Here is a 21,051-nt window from a genome sequence, read left to right on the forward strand (position 1 = left end):
ATTTCGAGAGTCCTTTTCCACATGATACAACGCTTACGGTTATTAATATTACTCGAGATTATTAATATCCTCGTCATCGTCTATCGATTAAGGTGTGAGAAGGTGCTGATTATAAGAGACCTAAAGATATTTAATGCAGTCATGCTTCTCTTTATCAGATTTTTTCCCGAGCTCTCAGAGTCCGTGCCAGATGCCATATGCAAATGCATTTTATTTTTTTTCTTTCCGTTTATTTAATATGCTCCATTCGGTGAGTCACTCATTGGCTCTTATGCTTTTATAATTGTCTTTTATTCTATCAAATTTTATTATTTTTTGATACTGAAAGTAGACAATTTTTTTTAATTTGTTTAATAGTAATCAAAAAATTTTTTAAATTTCAATTTTGAATATTCAAAAGTTATAAAATGGTAATTGCTTACATTTTTTAAAACATCAATTTTTTTATTTAAAAATTTAAATTTAAAATTAATTTTTTTTTTTGATGAATTTTAAGGAAAAAAATATAATTCATATGAAAAATTTGTAATTTTTTTTATCAAGTAAATTCTAAAAAAAAATTTTAATATATTTATTCATTCTTTATAATAATTATAATTTTATATTAAAAAATTTTTTTAATTTTCTGTCATTAAAAATGTTAAATAAGGTAAAAGCCCCAATAGATGATCATGTACCAGTATATGATCACTCCATGTATTTGTATACCTATATTTATGAATATAGATATACAAATACATGGAGTGATCATATACTGGTACGTGATCATCTATTGGGGCTTTTACCTTATTTTTACTAATTTAAAAAAAATTTTTTACTAATTAAGGTAAAAGCCCCAATAGATGATCATGTACCAGTATATGATCACTCCGTGTATTTGTATACCTATATTTGTGAATATAGATATACAAATACATGGAGTGATCATATACTGGTACGTGATCATCTATTGGGGCTTTTACCTTATCTGTATTATATTTTATATTATAAATTATAAATTGATATTTAGGGAAAAAAAAAAAAAAAAAAAAAAAAAATTGTCTATTAAAAGTTCTCAATATCATTTCCAAAAATTATCAATTTGACAGCTAACAATTACTTTAAATATTAATATGGTGGTAAAAAAATCAGTAATTATTTTTGTACCACATGTAAGTGCATGATTGTGCCGTGTTATAAATGCGAGAGTAAAAAAAGTAAAATAAGAATGCAGTTTAATGTAATAAGTAGTAGAATAGAAGAATTCCGGAGATTTGCGGCATTTCTCACCTTCTTCTCCTCAATCACCTCTCCAGGACGCAGCTTCCTATGCTCCTACGGATCAAATTGTTATGTAGACTGTATTGTGTAACGTGTATATGTCATAGTCATGATATATTCTCTATCTATACACCTATTACTAAATATCTTAAACAAAAATTATAAATTAATCTGATCTGCTTCTTGGCAACCTGTAAACCCACCTAATCATAATTAGGATCATTGGAATAAAATGTTTGGGATAGAATTAAGCGTAACCGCGCTTATAACTCCAGACAAGCGATACTCGTCAATTCAAGTAGACTAATACAATATGCCAGCAATTTAAATTAACAATCTACGGTGACTAAAATGATTTATAATAACTATAAAGGAAAACACATGTATAAACTGACGCATGACTAAAATTTGACAAATACAGTAAAAAAAAATATAAAACAAAGGTTTTCTTCACAATGCAAGGTACGAATATCTACCAAGGATGTTTTGACTATTTTGAGCAAAAATTTTTACAAACTACTGATTTTTGGTATTTCTTATTTAATAAATTAATTTATTGATTGATTAATAAATTGTTGATGAAGATAAAATTTTCCGACACCAAAAATCAGCAGAAAATTGACCAAAAAAAAGTTTCAAAAGTTTTACCTCGTCGCTGATGATAAGACTAGGTCTACGTCCCAATTCCTCGGGAGGAATTAATGAACCACGGCGACTACTTGCACCACTTCCAGGTATAAGTGATGGTCTTCTGCTACCAACAGGCGTAGTTTCGCGGATAACTTCGATCTTAGGTGTCTCTTGTGGCGCAACTATTTCCGGTAACTTGGGCTACAATTGAAAAAAAAATCATCAACAATCAACACCTCACGACACTTCACTTATATATTTTTATTTAATAAATAAATAAATAAATTTTTGTTGTAATTAAAACGGTAATTTTTACGAGACGAAGCGGCTTAGTGGATCCATGACTGGCCACTGGGACGACGGATTTTACACAGACAAAATTTGGTGGACACGCACCGATAGATACTGAAAATAGAAAACGTCCCTCTCCTTATCCCTTGTAATAATAAGAAGCTGCGGACAATAAGTTGGCCTTAAAAGCCTAACGGGTATTTATTTTTTGTACCGATAATTGGAATAGTGTAATTAGATCACGGGTGTCGGGGTTTTAATTTAGTTTTTTTATTTAATTTATGGGTGAATGAATGTTTTATTTTTTATCCTCGTAGTAAAAATAGTAAATTAGGACTGTTTTATTCTTTATTTGATGAATAATCTCGTTGTTTGGTTGCCAAAAATTTTTCGAGAATCAGGAGCTGAGATATTCTTGATGATTAATTACTAAGGACGGCGATAACATTTGAAGCGATAATTAGCGCACACCCACGGTCAGTTTATTAATTTTGGTAAGACGGTTTTACCGCAATTATAATATCGTATGGTTGCCAGTCTTAGTCGCGCTACTTCTAACTCTCAAGCGATTTCCATTTTTATCTTACCTTTGATTCGAATTTCTGAAACAAAAAATAACAATTTATTTATAATTAATTATCAGTGAATCAAATTTTTTTTTTCAATAAATTAAAATAATTACCTGAGTAGCTGGTCGCTCAAGTTTTGTCTTATCACGACCCGCGTATTCGCCAAACTCGAATTCTTGAGGCTTCTCCAAAACTGGACGCTCGTAATCTGGAATTTCCGGAAGCTCGTAGTTTTTTTCTTTGTCCGCTTTCGAAGTTTTTGACTTTTTCTTCTCTTCGACTTTGCTTTTCTCCGTTTTCTAAATAAATTCCAATTAAAAAAATTATCATCCACTCAATAAAAATTTTTCTCATTAATCGATTATTAAAAAAAAAATACAAAAATTAAAATATTGTACAATTTAAAAAAACTTATTTTTTAATTATATGTTTATTGCAATGATTGCATGGATGATTTTTTATTGCAATGATTTTGTTTTAATGCTTATAATTTATAATTATTAAGAATATGCGGTGATACAATGGTGTATAATTATAATGATTTAAGCGGAGTGCTGATGGGTGAATTTTTATTAATCATACATTAAGGAATTAATGTGTATCATACAATCATACCATTAAGGAATTTTAATTCGTGCAGAGAACGAAATTTAGAAAGCTGATTTATAATTAATTATCGTAATTTTAAAAATACACAGTAAAAAATTTTGTGTGATTGTGTAAAAAAATTTTTTGTTAAATATTTAACGCAAATTTTTTACTGTATATAAGAAGTCGGCTTTTTAAGAAAGAAGTAAAGTTTTTTCAAAAAATTTTGAAGTCTGATTTTATTGGTTTGATCCACGGATACCTTTAGCTCGACAATATAGCCATGTTCTGCCGTCTCAGGCTGTTTTTGTTCTTTAGTTACGGGTTTTAGTTGTACATTGAAGAAGTTCTCGAATTTAGCTGCTACCTTCGGCAAATTACGATCCGAATTTTCGTTTGTAGCGTTGCCATTGGTTTCTACTTGCTACATCATTGTCGACAAATTTTTAATTCATTAGATTGTTCTTAGCCAATTTACAGCGACTTTATGTTGGATTTTAAATTATATTCTACATGATTAGTTTTTTTCTAAACTAATAAAACAATTAAGCAAACCACAAGTACTTACAGGTATTTACAAATATTTACAAGGGTTTTTTAATACTATGGTTTTATTTACAAGTAAGAATTAATTTTTAGTTAATTTTACCTTTAGTTCGACCTTGTTCAGCTCCTTTTCTTCCGGCTGTAACAAAAAAAATTAATTTATTTTATTGATAAATTTAATAAAATTAATTTATTAAAATTTTAACTATTAAAAAAAAAAAAAAAATATTATAAGCACCTTTTGAACAGGTTTCAAACTTGTGCGCCTTAGTACAGCTTCTTCCTTCTGTAAAAAAAATAATTAATTAATTAAATTGATAAAAAAAATTTTTTCATCCTTTCAATAGTGATTTGTTACTCGTACTGAAAGTAATTAGTTTTATTGAATTAAAATTACATAATTAATGAAGATAATTATTACAGAGCTGCTGAAAATTAATTAATTAATATAATAGTGCTAGTGATTTAAAAATATTAAGAATACCAAAATGCTGAGGCCGTGCGTTGATTAATAACTAGATATTTCGATAAATTGTGCATGATGATGAAGATGATGATGATGATGAGTAATTGTAAGTTTAATTGTAAGTAAATGCTGGTGATTGTTCAATACGGATGCCGATTAATAATCTGTTTATTTATTTAAAAGTGTAATTTTTAGTGTATACCTTCAGTTCGGGTTTAAGAAGATTACTTTTGGGTTTAAGTTTACTAGGCTCATCCTTCTAAAAATGAATAAGATTTATTTCGAGGTGAGAAAGTTATAAATTTAGATAAAACGTTAATTTACATATTATATATTAAAATTTAAATGATGTGCGAACAGTTTTGTGTACCTTGGACTCCTCGGGTTTGCCAAGGGTGGCTTTTGGTTTTGGAATTGGTTCTTCCTGTAATGTTTTATGTTTACGTAATTTTACACGGATTATTAATTTTATTTCGTAATTGTGTTTTTATAATTATAACTCTAATATTTTGTTTGTAATTAATCAACTGTTTGTGTACCTTAGGCTCAGTCGCTTTGGCAGCAACGGGTTTTAATGTTACTTCCGGTTTGGCCTGCATTAATTGTGAAAATTAATAAATTTATTTCATTTCATTACCAATTATGTTTTATTAATTTCAATTTGTTCATACTCTATCTACCTCTTTATCATTTTCCGGTTCCTTCTTTGAAATTGATAACCGTTTCTGAAAATTATTTTCACGATTTGCCAATTAGTATTTTACTTAGTTTCAAAATTTTATTTTTTTATTTTTACCTTCGGTGTGGGTTCATCCACAGGTAATTTTGATTTAGATTCTGGTTTTTCCTACAAATTTTCAATTTTTTTTTTTTTTTAATAATTTTGTTTCAGAGTAATTTCAAGTAATGAAAGTTTAAATGTGTTTGAATGTACCTTTGGCTCTTCAATTGCTTCAGATTTTGGTTTACTCACTGGTTTTGTTTTCTAAATTTTCATTTTTTTTTTTTATTAAGTTTTCTTCTTTGGATACAAAATAATATATCAAATAATTTAAACTTACCTTCTCTGTAGTTTTAGTTTTTTCCATAATTGATGTTCGCCGACTTTCTGATTTATTCTCTTCGACCTGAGTAAAAAATTTTAAATATTCAATTTTCATCTACCAAAACTAATAATTAACTAAATAACATCAACAAATAAAATTCAAGTAATGAAACTATTTGATGCCGGTACACCGTAAATTGATTATAATTCCAATTAGATTTTTTTTTTAACATGTGTAATTCTTTGCCAATTGAATAATTTTGTTTCATGGTGTACCTGCTGTATTGATGAACGTCTACTGGATACGGGAGAACCATTTTCGGAGATCTACAAGGAATAGGGATGGAAATAAGTAATAAAATATTTATAATTAATTTATATAAAATAGGTAATTATTCACAAGTAGGGTCAAACATATTTTTGGCGTATCTAGGTGAAAAATTAACATTTAAAAATTTTTTTTTTCTATTTTGTTTGTAATTACGGCAGATTTATGGTGGTGATATCGAAAATATTAAAAAATTAATATTCCGATAGCCATTTTGCCTTCAAAAGTTGGAAAAAATTTTGGCTTTCATGTTTTTGGATAAAATTTCTATTTTATCCTTTTTCGATGTCTTTGATATATTTTTTTTTTTTTGAAAAGTACATAAAAAAATGAACAATTAAAAAAAAAAAGTTGAATGACAATTTTTTAAAAAATTTATAAATTTTTTTGAAAATTTGTAAAATTTGTTAAAATTGTAGTAATCAACTTTTTTTTTTTTTAATTGTTTATTTTTTATGTATTTTAAAAAAAAAAAATATATCAAAATTTTTTTTTTTAATTTCGTTCAAAAAAATGAAAATTAAAATGGTAGACCCCACTTGTAAATAATTACCTTAATTTTAATTAATTTTCAATAAAAAAATTTAAGAATCTTGATATATAAATTATTAAAAAATTCAAAAAAAAAAAAAGAAATTTTACCGTTTCCTCTGTAGTGGAGACGAGAGAGCTTCTTCGACTTTCAGTTTTCAATTCTTCTACCTGTAATTTCCAATAAATATTACACAACCCTATTATATTTGATTTATAAATTTTTATTATAAATTGTTTTTAATTACCCTACTGACTGATGTTTTACGCAATGTAACTTTTTCAGGTTTCGGTGTGGTTTCACGAGATTCTGGTTCTTTCTTTTTGAGAATTTTCTTTAAAAAAAAAAAGTTAATAATTTATAAAGGTGAATTCAATATTCAGTAAAAAGTTAAAAATGTCTTACCTTCTCAGGTTCTTTCTTCTCTTCTGGTTTGAGTTCAGTTTTCTTCTGCAATTTTTAACAAAAATTTAAATCATAGTACGCATTAGCTTTTTCAAATTAAAAAAAAAAATTACAAAAATAAATACCTTGATAGACTTTCTTTCTTCGGTAGCTTCACCATTCTTAACAGTTTCTTCCTCCTTTTTCTACCCGAATAAAAATATTATTTAAAAACAACGAATTTATAAACCGCATATACACTCGAATTTAATGTAAAAAATGTAAACACTTCATGCAGAAATTCATGCAAATTCACAAAAATTGGGGCAAAATATAATAAATTGTAGGATGTTTATTTTAGCCTTGGGTATCTCGAGCGAAATAAGCTTAAGCTCAGAAGCTTTTTATGTAATTGATGAACCAGCCACTCTAAACAGAAATCATTGATTAAGTAAACAGAAAAAAAAGTAAACAACCTGGAAAAATAATTTATTTTTAAATCTTTAACTCAAACCAAATAAATAAGTCTAATGGCATTGATCAAATATTAATAGCATATATATTAAACTTTCTACTAAGCGTATGATTAATTGCCGACAGTTAAATGTCGAAATCTAAAAGCTTTAAAAGTATAATCAATCGTACGCTTTTTTTTTAAACTCACCAATGTCTCAATCTTCTGAAAATAAAAATAATTATCATTAATAACTTGAAAGCTCATCAAATATTTTAAACAATATACAAAATTATTCAAATTTTTATTCTAATTACTTTTTAAAAATCATGAAATCTAATTTTAGGTAAAATTTTCATGCTTGGATAACGAAATTTTCTTTTTTTTATAATCCATACTCTACTTCAATAAATTAACATTCCAATTTTTTGTTCAGTTATTGTGAAATTAAAATATTAAAAAGTTGAAGTACTGACGAAAAATATCCTTAGAAATAATTAAACTCAACATTTATTGTATATGTGTGTTTATAATTGTCAATAACTTCAGAGCAATTACTTTTTGATACTAACTAACACAAAATGGAGGACAGTTATACAAAAATGGTGGCTTACGTACAAAAAAATTCACCCAGGAATAATTAAAAAAATTCTAAGGGAAGTTATTTTAAATATCTGTAATCATTAATCATGATTATTAATTATGAAAGTTTATACATGATTGCAACTGCTCAAAAGTTAAAAAAAAAAAAAAAAAGTTATGTGTTACCTTGTCAGGTTTGTCGATACCATTTGTTTTGGTTTCAGGCTTGTCCTTAAAGAAATAAAAAAAAATATCGTGGATAATCAGGCTCGGATAAAAAATAAACTATACTTTGAATGAGCGGAAATATATACAGATGATAAATATGCTGAAGAGAAGAAATACTGAGATGACAGAAGAAGAATAGAGTCCAGATAATAAGCTATAGTTTTAATTTGTAAGTGTAAAAGATGTCAGAATAGAGTAAAAGTGTAAGTGTGATTTGAAGGTGTACCTCGATGAGAACAGAATAATCAGAAGCTTCGGACTTAGGTTCGTCAATGATTGCTTCTGTAACGCTGGATTCGACGACACTCACCGAATCCTCCTCTATTTCTTCTTCATCAATATCTTCTTCACTCAATTCACTACTACTGTCAATAGTATGATCTCCATTGGATTCAGACATTGATATCTCCTATGAGCGTATTGACAAAAAAATTTTGAACGAATAAAAAAAAAGTCGCGCTACCAAATTTCCAATATTTAGAGATTTTTCAGCGAAGCATGTTGATCCTTGAGTTAGAGTCAGTGCATTGAAGCATTTTGCTAATTTCTAAAATATTGTTAGTCGTGTAAATAACAAACCATAAATAATTCATTAGTATCTCGTGTACCTTCTTCTCTTCAATCTTTTTGATCTCCTCAATTTTCTTTTTCTCTTCAACTTTGACTTCTTCTATCTTCTTCTTCTCCTCGACTTTCTTCTCTTCAATCTTCTCCTCGACCTTTTCTTCCTCCTTCTTTTCAACCTTTTTCTTTTTCTTCTTCTCTTCTTCTTCATCTTTTTTCTTTTCCTCACGCTTCTACAATTTTATGGTGTTAATAACAAATCATGCGCTTACTTTATTGTAAATTAATCACAGGGAAGAAATTAATCACATAAATAGTTTTAATAATTTACATTGTCTTATCTGCGATGACCTTTCAAGTTAATAATAGTTTTAATTCAAGTAAATTGTAAATAATTACAAGACTTATCGTCTTCGTATGTATTTTTTGTATAATACTTATCATATAAATTACCTTGACTGTTACAGTTGTACTCGACTCATCTTTGCCAGCTTCGTTGCTGACGACTACCTTATAAGTGCCGCTGAACTCTTCAGTTGACGAAGTAATTACCAACTTCATCTCGATTCCATTGAAAGAAATATTAACATTCTTTGTACTGGTAAGTATTGTTGTATCTCTGTACCACTCGATAGTGACTTTCTTATTTTGACGCGTAAGCGAAGCTGATAGTTCGATTGTTTCACCATATTCGACAGTCTGAAAAAAATTATAATTACATTAATTACTTATCATGCAGTTTTATAAAAAATTTAACAAATAATTTTACAGTTTATAAATTTAACGAAAATTTCAAAGAGATTTAAAATGTAAAATTATATAATTAACACACTGATAGAAGGATTTGTTTATAGTTAAAAATATTTGTTAATATTTAATGAATCATTTATTAGAGACCACTTTTTAGTCCTTAACAAATATTTTTTAGTATTTAAAAAGAGTTATTAATATTTAATAAATGAATATCAGATTTATTAAATATAAACAAATCATTTTAAATACTAAGAAATATTTGTTTAATACTTAAAATTGGTCTCTAATAAATGATTTGTTAACTATTAACAAATATTTTTTAATACAAATAAATCCTTCTATCAGTGCAGAAAGTACTTTACTTTCAAAAATATCAAGAAAATTAATAAATAAATCTCAATATAAATAATTTTATTATAGAGTATAAAAATGCTAAAAATAAATAAAATAATTTAAAAATTTCTCAGTACCAAAGCCGGATGGTTGAGAAATTTACTATAAATAGTTTTATAGTCAGAAATTTAGTGTTTGTTTTAAGAATAATTTAAATATTTTTATAGCATCATTTTTATTTATTTCCATCAAAAAAATGTTTAAAAATTCCACCAGTCATTAATGAAAAAAAAAAAAAAAAAAAAAACAATATTTATTTACAGATCTTAAAAAATTGTAATTCGAATAAAAAAAAAAAAAAAAATACCTTTGATGATAATCCACTGCCGATTTTCGGTTTCTCGACTTCCTCTGGCAACTCGGCGACTTCAACAACCTGAGATGTAGCTTCACCCTTTTCATTTCTCGCAACCAGCTTGTATTTACCCTTGTCAGCGGTTGAAATCTGCTCGATTTCCAATTTAACGGCAAACTCGCCCTCCTTGATTTTTTCAACAAGCAATTTGTGCCGTTCATCTTCTTTTACAGCCTGAGATTCTTTGAACCAAGTACAGTCCGGTGCGAACTTTGAGAGGACAGTACACTCGACTATCACAGTCTTCTTCTTTATAATCTTCACCACCTTGGGCTTTTCTTTTATCACCGGAATAACTAAAGATCACAATAAAAAACCATTCAATTAATAAATCAATCAATTATCAAATAATAATAAAAAATTCTTACTTTCAACGTTTAAGGTGAGATTGGCATTGAGTTCACCCAAGGAGTTCTTGATATTACACTTGTAAAGCCCTGAGTCATCAGCACCAGGGTCATTAAGAATCAATTTAATGTAATAGATGCCTTCCTTCTCTTCAACAACGCTGAGCTTGATTTTGGAGGATTCCTTGACTACTTTTCCAGCATGGGTCCATACAATATTTGGTTTAGGCTTGGCTCGAACTTTGCAATCCATGATAACGACTTTTCCGCCATCCTGCGATTGGATTCGCGGCTTTTCTACAAAAGTCGGTCCATCGCCTTCAGGCTCTGGTTCAGCCTCAATGTTGAGGTTCAAATTGGCGTTGCTTTCACCAAATTCATTTCTCACGTGACATCTGTAAGTGCCACCATCTGGACCAGTTGGATCCTGAAATTAGATAAATTGAATTTTATTTTACCTTTATGTGTATACTAAAAAAAAAAAAAAAAAAAAAATCTTTTGAAAAAAATTAGCAATGTTGTAATAAGAAATTAATTTGTTGAAAATTTTGGTAAATATTTACAAGTGGGGTCCACCATTTTAATTTTCATTTTTTTTGAACGAAATTTCTATTTGATTTTATTGATACATTTTATTTTGAAAAATACATAAAAAATGAACAGTTAAAAAAAATAAGTTGATTATCACAATTTTAACAAATTTTCAAAAAAATTAATAAATTTTTTTGAAAATTGTGATATTCAACTTTTTTTTTTTAATTGTTTGTTTTTTTATGTATTTTTCAAAAAAAAATATATCAAAAACATCAAAAAAAGATCAAATATAAATTTTATCCAAAAACATGAGAGCCAAAATTTTTTTCCAACTTTTGAAGATAAAAAAGCTATCGAAATCTTTATTTTTTTCTTTCACGACATTTTTTATCATAAATGTCAATTATATGTTAATTTTTCACCTAGGCATGGTCCAAAATTGGGTTGACCCCACTTATGAATAATTACTAAAATTTTAAACAATTTTATTTCTTAGCTTGAAGAAATAAAACTTTTTCTCACAGTAATTTTTTTGTTAAAAAAAAATTTTTTCGATTTGAAAAAAACAATTTTGGATAAAAATTCACATTTTGTCTATCTAAAATTGTTTTTTTTTCCAAATCAAAAAAATTTTTTTAAACAAGAAATTTAATGTGGGAAAAATTTTTATTTCTTCAGCTTATAAATAAAATTTTAAAAAAATTAATTTTCTGTCACAACAATGTCCATTTCTTTGAAAATAAATTTTTTCTCCTAGTGTATAAATAAATAAAAGTTTCTTTAAAATGAAATAAAAAAATTAGTTACTTTGATCTCCATAGTGAGTTCATAAACATCTTCTTCGACATCAATGCACTTGATTGAAATTTTAGAGGATTCTTTTACAGCGCTGTTACCGCGGAACCACGTGACCTCAGGCTTGGGCTTAGCTTTGCACTTGCATTTCATTGTTATCAAGGTGCCACTTTCGTTTGGAATAATCCGTGGCTTCTCGATGAATGAGGGTGCAAAACCACCGGCGTCTTCTGCATCTTGGAAATAATCCACAATTAGGCATTTGTGATTTTAATAAAAAAATATTTAAAAAAAATGAAGAAATAGGAATAAAAATTAAAATTATATGTTAAATAAATAAAAAGCAAGTAAATTAGTTAATTTAAAATCGGAGTAGAATGAATCAAAAGCAAGACAAGACACAAATGACTGTTAGGATACAGACTTACCCAAGCAACACATTACCTACACAAATTTAAATAATAAAGAATGATAAATGTAAAGATAAAGACAATTGTAAATAATAATTGAAACGCGTGCATTGATAAAACCCGACATTCATGATTTTCGTGCTGGAAAAATCGTGCATGTACATTTTCATATATTCATAATAAATACAATTTGATAATTCATTAAAATTTTTAGGTAAAGAAGATAAGAGAAGGTAAAGTCGTGCACGGTAAAACGGTTCCACGACTTGCCTTGAAAGTTAAGGGAGATGTTGGCATTGCTCTCCCCGTAATTGTTAAAGGCATTGCAGCGGTAATTTCCCCCGTCGGCTTTTGTCGGGTTCGATATTTCGAGGGTTAGAAGATACGTGTCCTTGCCGGTCGCTTTTTTGAACATCTTTATGCGGGAGCTCCCGTTTATTGCTTTCTGGCCTTGGTACCAGGTGATGTCCGGCACTGGGTGAGCTTCCAGGATACACTCCATTATCAGCAAGTCGCCTTCTTGACGTATCGTTGGTTTTTTTGGAAAACGCGGGGCTTTACCGTCGGGTATTCTAGGTAATTTTTTTTATTAATTCTAGTTCTTCATCATTTCACAATCGGTTTGTAAATTTTTAGTTACCAAATTTTTAATCATTTTTTATCTTCTTTAATTACTAGTTACATTTTTGTTTTTTGATTTTTCTTGTTTAATTTTTTTAATCTAATTTTAAACAAAATTTTTTAAATTGAGGATTAAAAAATTAATACTTTTGAAGGTGTTATACATTTTTCGACTTTTCTTATTCAAAAAGTAATTAACATTTTTTAGATTTTTCAAATTTACTTTACAACAAAAAAAAATGTACAATTTAAATTGATAAAAAATTTGACTTAGAAAAAGAAAATATCTATTAAAAAAATTTTTTTTTTAAGAATAAAACATTAAATTGTTTATTTCAAGTATGAAAAATTGAAACAATATCTAAAAAAAAAAAAAACGAGATTAAAAATTTTAAAGTTTTAATCATGTAACTCAGAGCAATAATTAATAGAGTAAAAATATTTGAATCCTATAAAGACATAAGAAATTAATAAATCAAATAATTGTCAAAAAATTTTGAAATTCATTAACTAGGTCGACTTGTACAATAATTTAATAATATATGTTGTGTAATAAATCCCAAAAAATGATTAAAATCTTTGGTAATAAATAATTTAGTTTAAAATAATCGTACTTAGGTTTATCCCCGCCTTCAAAATTGAGATTAATAGTCGCAGTACCCTGGCCATGTTTGTTTTTAGCAATAGCTTTGTATTCGCCGCTGTCAGATTTAGCGACATTATTAATCTGCAGCCTTGCGAGATAGTACAATTTTTGATCTAGTTCCAGAGATACCTTGTACCTTCCACTCTCTCTAATTTCATTGGTCCCATGACACCTGTCCATTCAAAATTTCCATTTCCATTGCATCAATAATCCAGAATGATCAACAAGTAATTGACAAACATAAATGGATAAATAATTTTCATTGATCAGATAATTAAAAAAATAAAAAAAAAATCCCGTATTTCTTACCACTTGACACTGGGTTTGGGGTCTCCTACTAATCGACACTCGAAGGTAATCGTGTTGCCATCATCAGATTGTCTGATCACAGGTCGTTCAGTGAATGTTGGCTTGATCCCGTCATCAGGAACAGGCGCTTCGTCGCCTAGTTATTTTTCATTTTAGTAACTTATAATTTATTTGTATTCTTTATTTATTTTTTTAGCGACGTATCGATCGAAATTTTTACATAAAAAATCTACCGTTTGTTCTTGACGTCGTAACTTTATTATTAATTGTATTTTTTCTTTTCAAACACTTGAAAGTAATTTTTTGTGTTGCTGGACAATTGTCAAAAATGAATGAGTGTTTGATGAATTTTAGATGATCGCTAATAATTATTAAAATTGTTTTTAATGACACACGTCAAACATTTTATTATAGTAATATATATGTATAGAATGAAATATGTAATTTATAAATGATGATTTCATAAGCAGCAACCTACTAATTAAGCAAAAGTCACTAAGGCCTAGTTATATTATCACAATTTTCAAATTAATTTATCATTATGAAGCATTATAAATTTATAATTGTATTTTTTTCACGGTTGTTTTTAATTTTGAGCTTGAAAACGTTTTGTGTACAAGCTGGGTTGTATATCGTAAGTTATGATAATAAGTCAACTTTTTTATCTCTTGCAACTCTCTGTCTCGACGATGATCAACGATCGATACGTGCTACTTGAAGGAAAAATCACTATTTGATAAATAAAAATAAAATTAAAAAGTAGGTCGATCGACAGTCGAGTTAAAATAAATGGAAATTTGTAAATAAAATAAATAAAAATAAAAGTTTAAATGATAATTGTAATTTAAGAGAAGAAGAGAAGAAATTGTAAAATAATTAGAGATCGATATACATCCCCAAGATATTAAAAGAGCGTGTGGCGTGAAGTATAGGCAAATACTTACTGTCAAAATTTAGGGATATCGTTGCGTTTGATTCACCGAGTTCATTTTTCGCAGTCACTTTGTATTTTCCAGCATCCTCTACTGTTACATTTTTTATTTCAAGTGTTGCGAAGTATGAATGTCCGTCTTTGTCGACTGACAACTGAAAAAAGTAGAAAAATTTACGGTAATTTGTGAGATTGTTATTCTTAAAAAAAAAAAACTTTAAATTGTAGTCTTTGATTTTTTTTAAGTGAAAATTTAATTTAATTTTTGAGAAAAATACACTAAAAAATTTTCGTTAAATCTAAAAATCAGAAAATTTTTTTTATAGAAGAGTATTTTAATTAAATCAAAATTAGTGATTTATTTCTTGTATAAAAATTTTAAAATTTCTTAAACAAAAATAATATTTTAAATTTCAGATGTTTTTATTATTTATTTTTATATCGAATGTTATAATTCTAAACTTGCATAGCTTTGAGGTATTTTTCTGTTCATTAGTAGCTATATTTTTGAACAAAATTAGGACACTGAAAAAAAAAAATTTTTTGTCCAGAAAAAAATATCTTGACTTAAGAATCTTTTAAAATTAATTTTGGTTTTTTCGACAAAAGAATAGCAATATTTATTATGACAATAAAATATTGGCATTAATTTTGATAGATTAACAAACGAACAGGTTCACTTAAATTAAACAAAAAAATAATTTGATTAATTCGATCAATTCTTGAGACAAGAAAATATATTCTTGAAAATTATCAAGAATATATATTCTTATTACAAGAAAATTTTCTCAAGAGTAGTAATTTTTTTCTCAGTATAGAATTTATATGATTTTTCAAATAAAAATTTTTTATAATAATAAAATTAAATTTCAGATGTTAAAGTTATGAAAATAATAATAAATACCTTATGTCTCGGTGAATTATTAACAACATTCCCATCATGAAACCACGAAACTTTTGGTGTAGGATCGGCAGTAATACGACATTCAAATAATAATCTTTTTCCATCATCTTCTTGTCTTATAGCCGGTTTTTTCGCAAAAGTCGGTGCGATACCGTCGATTTGTCTGTAATTTTTTGATACACAAATAATAAATAATGAAAAAAAAAAAAAAAGAATTAGTTATTAATTCATCACCAAATCTAACAATTAAACTAATTAATAAATAAAAATAATACACAAGTAATTAAATAAAAATTGAAGAATATACTATTTTGTTAGCGTATGAAAAGTGAAAGATTTATTGAAGCACTCACCGTTTGTTCGGCGAAACGGCTAAAAAGTAAAGAAGAAAAAATAAAGCTCAATTAGAAAGAAGCTTAAGAGTTTTAGATGCATTTAATAAGCGATAAAAATTAGTAATTGATAATTAAATTAGCAAGAAAAGTATAGAGATAGTGAAAAAATAAAACATAATATTTTTATTATCAGAAGCGTGTTTTTAAAGTTTTATTTTAAAAAATCAATTATCAGATTGATTTTTTAGCACACGTCTCTAATTATGAGCATTGAACTCACTTTTCTCTAGGCTCGTCCATTGCTGTAAAATATAACTTTAATTATGTATTTTGTCCGAATTTTGATTTTAATTAAAAAAAAAAAGTTAATGTGGAGGCTAAAGATTGAACTATAAAGTAAGTGTATATTGAAGTGGGTCGAAAAAAAATTTTAATTCGGAATTAAAGTTTATAAAAAAAAATTTCAATTTAAAATATGTCGAAACTCCCCGAAAATAAAAAAAAAAATTTAATAAATTTCGAAATAATTTTCAAACATAAAATTTTTATTAATTCAGACATGAATGAATTTAATTAATTATTTATTGAAGTAAAAATGATTTAAATTAAATATTGAATCAAAATTAAAAAATCCGAGGTAAAAAATTAATGAAGTACTTGAATTCTTTTTAAAAATTTTTCAAACCACCATAGTATACAGTACAGTGTCCATAAAAATCAATCAGAACAAAAAAAAACTTACGACTGAAGTTCAAGTTGATCGACGCAGCGACCTCGCCCATTTTGTTCATGGCCTTGACCTTGTAAAGTCCAGCATCCGTTTCAATAACATCATCAATCTCAAGAACAACGAGGAACTTGTTGGTCCCGACACTTTGTATTTTGAAGTTTGTCCTAGCGTCCTCTTGCAGCTGTTGGTCGCCGCGAAACCACGATATCTCGGGTTTCGGGGCACTAACGAGCTGGCACTCGAAGATAAGACGATTGCCCTCATCCTCCTGCCGAAGCTGGGGCTTCTGCGTGAAGCTGGGCGCGAAATCGTCGGCGACCCCCATTGTGATAACGGGGTGTCACCCTTTTGACGTTTTAGTTTATTTTAATAAAGTGCCACTTTAATTACGCGAATCTCTTGAAGGCAACATTCAAATAAATGAGCGCCTCGCGCCCTTTTCTCCTTTTTAGTTTTCTTTTCTTCTTATCTTCTTTTAATTTCTGAAACGTAATTTTATTTCGTTTGAAAAAATTGAATTTTTTTTTTTTTTTTTTTTTTTTTTTTTTTCACTAATTCTTTGCTTATGAGCTTTTTTTTAAATATTATTATGTTGTAATAATGTGGTTTTATATTTTTTGATTTTATACATTAATTTAAATTTGAAAGCTCCTAAAAAATGTACAAATTATTCAAAAATAGGCGCAAGGCTCCTAATTTTTATAAAAATACGTGCAAATTTTATATTGATATTGATAATTGATTAATTTCACGGTAATCTAGTTTTTTTGGTCATTTTATTTGTTTTTATGTTATTAAAAATTATTTTTAATATTCATAAAAATTTATAAAATTAAATTTTTCAATAAATTTTAATAAAAACTCTGTTTTGACCCAAAATTTTTATTAATATGTGTCCACACAATTTTAATATTTTTTGGATAAAAAAAAAAAAAAAACAATTAAGAAAAGTTTTTCAAAAATTTTTATTTTTCTATTTTTTACTAAAAATTTTTGACTTTTTTTATTTTAATAATTCTATTTTTGATGAAAAAAAATTCTAAGTATTATTTTTATGAGTTGAAGAATTACCGACCGTGAAAATAAACTACCCATATATATTAATAAAGATTAAACCCCCTAAAATTCATCCAGTCAATAAAAATTTACAACCAAACTTTTTTTTTCTCTTTCTACCAAAAATAAAAAAATTTTCAAAATATCCTTATGACCTTGAATAACCCTAAAAGTAAAAAAAAATATAATCTCCCCAAATTTAAAACGATCTCAGAATTCTCGAGCCCAAACAATCACCTAAATAACAACAAACAACACCCCAAAGCCTTTAATAACAACAAAAAATAATTATAAATACGAATCGTGATCATATCATTAATCATAACCAAAGCAGACCGATGACGCAAAGGTCCTATTATTAATACACCTCTTAGCTCGAAATAGACAGCTCAGTTATCTTAGTGAACGGTTATTACGTCTGACATGACGAGACATCTCTATGCATATTCATAATTATTTTTTTGTCACTCGACAAATACCAATAACTCATACGGCTCCACTAATTCCCGCTTTTAAAATCGCTCCGTTAATCACCTCAATAAATTAATATTTTAGAATCATAAATCCGAAGCTAAAGAATAAAAATAAAAATAAGAATAGAGTAAAAGTATGTAACGGGATCAGTGAGAGAGTTTAACAAAAATTATAGAACTAGTGATACAATTCGCTGTAAGAGTTGGCAGTAGGCCGCGGGAATGCTCGAGATCGCTGCCCCTCGAAAATTTTCGCTTACATTCTTACACTGATCTATTTTAGCCAGAGTTTACTTATAAATTATTGTGTATTCTCAAACTGATGTACACACTCTCGCTCACACCAGCGACTGTTTAAATGATTTTGTACCTACGAATGCAACATTATCTACACATGCTCGTATTGCCGTAAATAGGGTCATAAAAATCAAGATTGGGATAATCTAGATCATCGACATGGATAATTGTTCGCATTGCGATTCTATTTTAGGACTTGAATCATGGCTTGCAATAAGATACCAATCATCAGCTTCATCATTTGTCGTTTAAATATTACTATTACGTGTCATACGATAAAATTAAATGGATTTTTTACAAATATACCTATATGACTCAGATTTGTTATTTAAGCGTGCGACTAGTCATAAGTCACTTCTCTATTTATATTTAAATACCTGAATTGTTAACTTCTGATTCACAGTCTAATTTTTATTTTATTAATAACATTAATATTAATTTTGTAAATATTTTTTTTATTAATACTTTGGTTAAAAAAAAAAAAAATTCTTACGGCTGACTACTGCGGGGAGTTACTACTTAGAAAGTAAATGTTAGTGGAGGCCGCGTGACAGCTGATCGAAAAATTTTTATGAAATTTGAGCGTTCGAATTTTTGAAGATATTTATAAACCGAAAAACGAGCTTGATATCTTTGTACGCCCACGCGGCTGTTATTTTTTATTTTTTTTTTCGTTTAAATTTCGCGTATTAAGTGGAGCGATGATAATAATAGGAAAAAAAAATTATTAGAAGTAATGATAATAAAAATTTGTAAAATAAATAAATTGAAAGGGGGATATAATATTCTAAGAGAGTTTAGAAACGACAAAACTTCTTGTACGTTTTCTTCTCCTCCTCACATTACCGTTCTCTAAAAATACATGGACATCGAGCCTAGATACCTAGATTAACGCTACGAATAGAGCCCGACAGTCTTACAGCGTTCACAGTAGCAGCGTGATAAATTTCATTTTTTTATTTTAAAAAATAAAAAAATCTAAATTATTAAAAAATTTTTCTCTAAGTTCAAACGAAAATTTCGAAATTATATAAATTTTAAAATAAAAATGAGAATAAAAATAAAAATAAAAAAAGAGTAATAAAATCCTTATATTAAAATAAAAAATAAAAAAAATTGATAATAAACCACTTGATAAAAACTTTCTAACTAGTCCGGATAAAACTGCACTTGAATGATTACGCAACAATTTTCATTAAACCACTCACTCGCAATAATTATCCAATGCACTTTTAATCACTGTTTGAAATAAAAATTAATTATTGTAAAATGTCACAATTTTTTTATTTTTTTTTAAGTTTTTAAAACTTACTTGCGAAAAATTCCGTTAAAGAAAGTAGTAAGATGAGATAAGTTGCACGGCGAACTTGCACACTTTGCCTTAATAAGCACTCGTCGGAGAAGAGAGTCTCTCCCTCTCTCTTCCACGCACCAGAGCTTAGTGACAAATAATCGTTAGGAAAGCGAATAAATATATACGTAAAAAAATAAAATAGTGTCAATAAAAATAAATATTATTAGTCAACTGTCTGTTTGTAATAACGCAATAATTGACGATTGACTATTGATAATTGATAATAGAGCAGCCGAATAATGTCGTAAAATCGCGATCGAGACTCGTTGTTCGATGCTTCGTTGATTCGTCAAACAATAATTATATTCGTCACTATTTATTCTCACTACTCGTCAGGCTGCCACTGATCTCCCTCCCTGATGATGTTAAAAAAAAATTTTTTTTATCTACACCCGCTCTTTTCCCCTCCACTTTTTTAACCGCCCACTCTTTCTTTTTTTCACTGGTTCTATACTTGTCGCCCTCTTTCTCTATCTCTATCTCTATCTCTCTCTCCCTCAAGCTCTCTTTCTCTCTTAATTAGCCTCTTCGTCTTTATTTTCTCCGCTGTCTCGGGTCCGTTTGTCGTCGCTCCGTCGGCCGTTTCAATCGGCGTGGCCCCGCGCGCGAACTAACCGAACTAAATCTTGATCTGGTACTTGATGCTTTCGGGAGTCCGATTCGCCGCCGATTCTACCTCCCACTCTTTTCGACATTTTTTTATTTACCTACTCTCGAGATTTCTTTTAATCCACCCTCGCATAAGTTCTTTTGATCTTTAGCCATTAATTTATTATTTAAGAATCGCTAAAACAATCATTATTATTGTTCAGACGATAATATTTTTTTCAAATTTTTATTACTATATTAATTTAAAATTCAAATTAATGAGAATCAATTTAGCAGATATTTAATAATTTTTTAAAAGTAATTTTTTGGAGCTAATTTATTTATTAAAAAAAAATAAAAAAATTATCAAGTGACAGCTGACTTCAATGTCATTTCAAATTACTTTGCTTAAAAGTATAAAAAAAAAATTGGAAAACTATAAAATAAATTTTTTTCAATGTACTTTATCAAATTTATTTAAACGCGATAAAGCTTTGTAAAATAAATCATAAATTTTTTCATAATAATTTATTGCTTTTAAACTTGAAGTTTTTTTATTTATTTTTTTTTTTAACAAGTTACATAGTAAATTTTTTAATTTATTTATTAGAATATTAACTTCAATTATATTTATGATTTTTTTTAAATAATTACTCATCATTAATAATTGTTAAGAAATTAAAGATTTTTTGTCTAATAATTTTTTATAAATCCTTAATTTATTTTTACTATTACTATGATTGTTATTGTTAT

General features: G+C 27.6%; 1 protein-coding gene across 5 annotated transcripts in view; it reads right to left on the reverse strand.

Moving 5' to 3' along the window:
* Positions 1–20,341, reverse strand: part of LOC123259405 (twitchin) — a 58,808-nt gene extending 38,467 nt beyond the window's left edge. For 2 of the 5 annotated variants that reach the window (XM_044719902.1, XM_044719906.1), the window contains exons 1-35: positions 19,669–20,341; positions 16,543–17,012; positions 16,081–16,102; positions 15,466–15,628; positions 14,575–14,716; positions 13,631–13,766; positions 13,290–13,493; positions 12,325–12,626; positions 11,657–11,874; positions 10,337–10,742; positions 9,921–10,264; positions 8,921–9,166; positions 8,512–8,700; positions 8,130–8,312; positions 7,862–7,906; positions 7,304–7,318; positions 6,786–6,845; positions 6,661–6,705; positions 6,503–6,589; positions 6,366–6,425; positions 5,672–5,722; positions 5,412–5,477; positions 5,285–5,335; positions 5,147–5,197; positions 5,031–5,075; positions 4,890–4,943; positions 4,721–4,774; positions 4,553–4,609; positions 4,123–4,170; positions 3,988–4,023; positions 3,601–3,762; positions 2,864–3,049; positions 2,769–2,783; positions 1,909–2,091; positions 1,270–1,314 (exon numbers count right to left, since the gene is read on the reverse strand). In XM_044719902.1, coding sequence (XP_044575837.1) covers positions 1,270–1,314; positions 1,909–2,091; positions 2,769–2,783; positions 2,864–3,049; positions 3,601–3,762; positions 3,988–4,023; positions 4,123–4,170; positions 4,553–4,609; positions 4,721–4,774; positions 4,890–4,943; positions 5,031–5,075; positions 5,147–5,197; positions 5,285–5,335; positions 5,412–5,477; positions 5,672–5,722; positions 6,366–6,425; positions 6,503–6,589; positions 6,661–6,705; positions 6,786–6,845; positions 7,304–7,318; positions 7,862–7,906; positions 8,130–8,312; positions 8,512–8,700; positions 8,921–9,166; positions 9,921–10,264; positions 10,337–10,742; positions 11,657–11,874; positions 12,325–12,626; positions 13,290–13,493; positions 13,631–13,766; positions 14,575–14,716; positions 15,466–15,628; positions 16,081–16,102; positions 16,543–16,855 — 4,284 coding nt within the window. In that variant the 5' untranslated portion in view covers positions 16,856–17,012; positions 19,669–20,341. The remainder of the gene's footprint in view (positions 1–1,269; positions 1,315–1,908; positions 2,092–2,768; positions 2,784–2,863; positions 3,050–3,600; positions 3,763–3,987; positions 4,024–4,122; positions 4,171–4,552; positions 4,610–4,720; positions 4,775–4,889; positions 4,944–5,030; positions 5,076–5,146; positions 5,198–5,284; positions 5,336–5,411; positions 5,478–5,671; positions 5,723–6,365; positions 6,426–6,502; positions 6,590–6,660; positions 6,706–6,785; positions 6,846–7,303; positions 7,319–7,861; positions 7,907–8,129; positions 8,313–8,511; positions 8,701–8,920; positions 9,167–9,920; positions 10,265–10,336; positions 10,743–11,656; positions 11,875–12,324; positions 12,627–13,289; positions 13,494–13,630; positions 13,767–14,574; positions 14,717–15,465; positions 15,629–16,080; positions 16,103–16,542; positions 17,013–19,668) is intronic. The other 3 variants (XM_044719903.1, XM_044719904.1, XM_044719905.1) reach the window with 3 other exon arrangements.
* Between the last annotated feature and the right edge of the window lie 710 nt (positions 20,342–21,051).

The sequence above is a fragment of the Cotesia glomerata genome, linkage group LG2, assembly GCF_020080835.1.
Source record: "Cotesia glomerata isolate CgM1 linkage group LG2, MPM_Cglom_v2.3, whole genome shotgun sequence".
In the NCBI taxonomy this organism is placed as follows: domain Eukaryota; kingdom Metazoa; phylum Arthropoda; class Insecta; order Hymenoptera; family Braconidae; genus Cotesia; species Cotesia glomerata.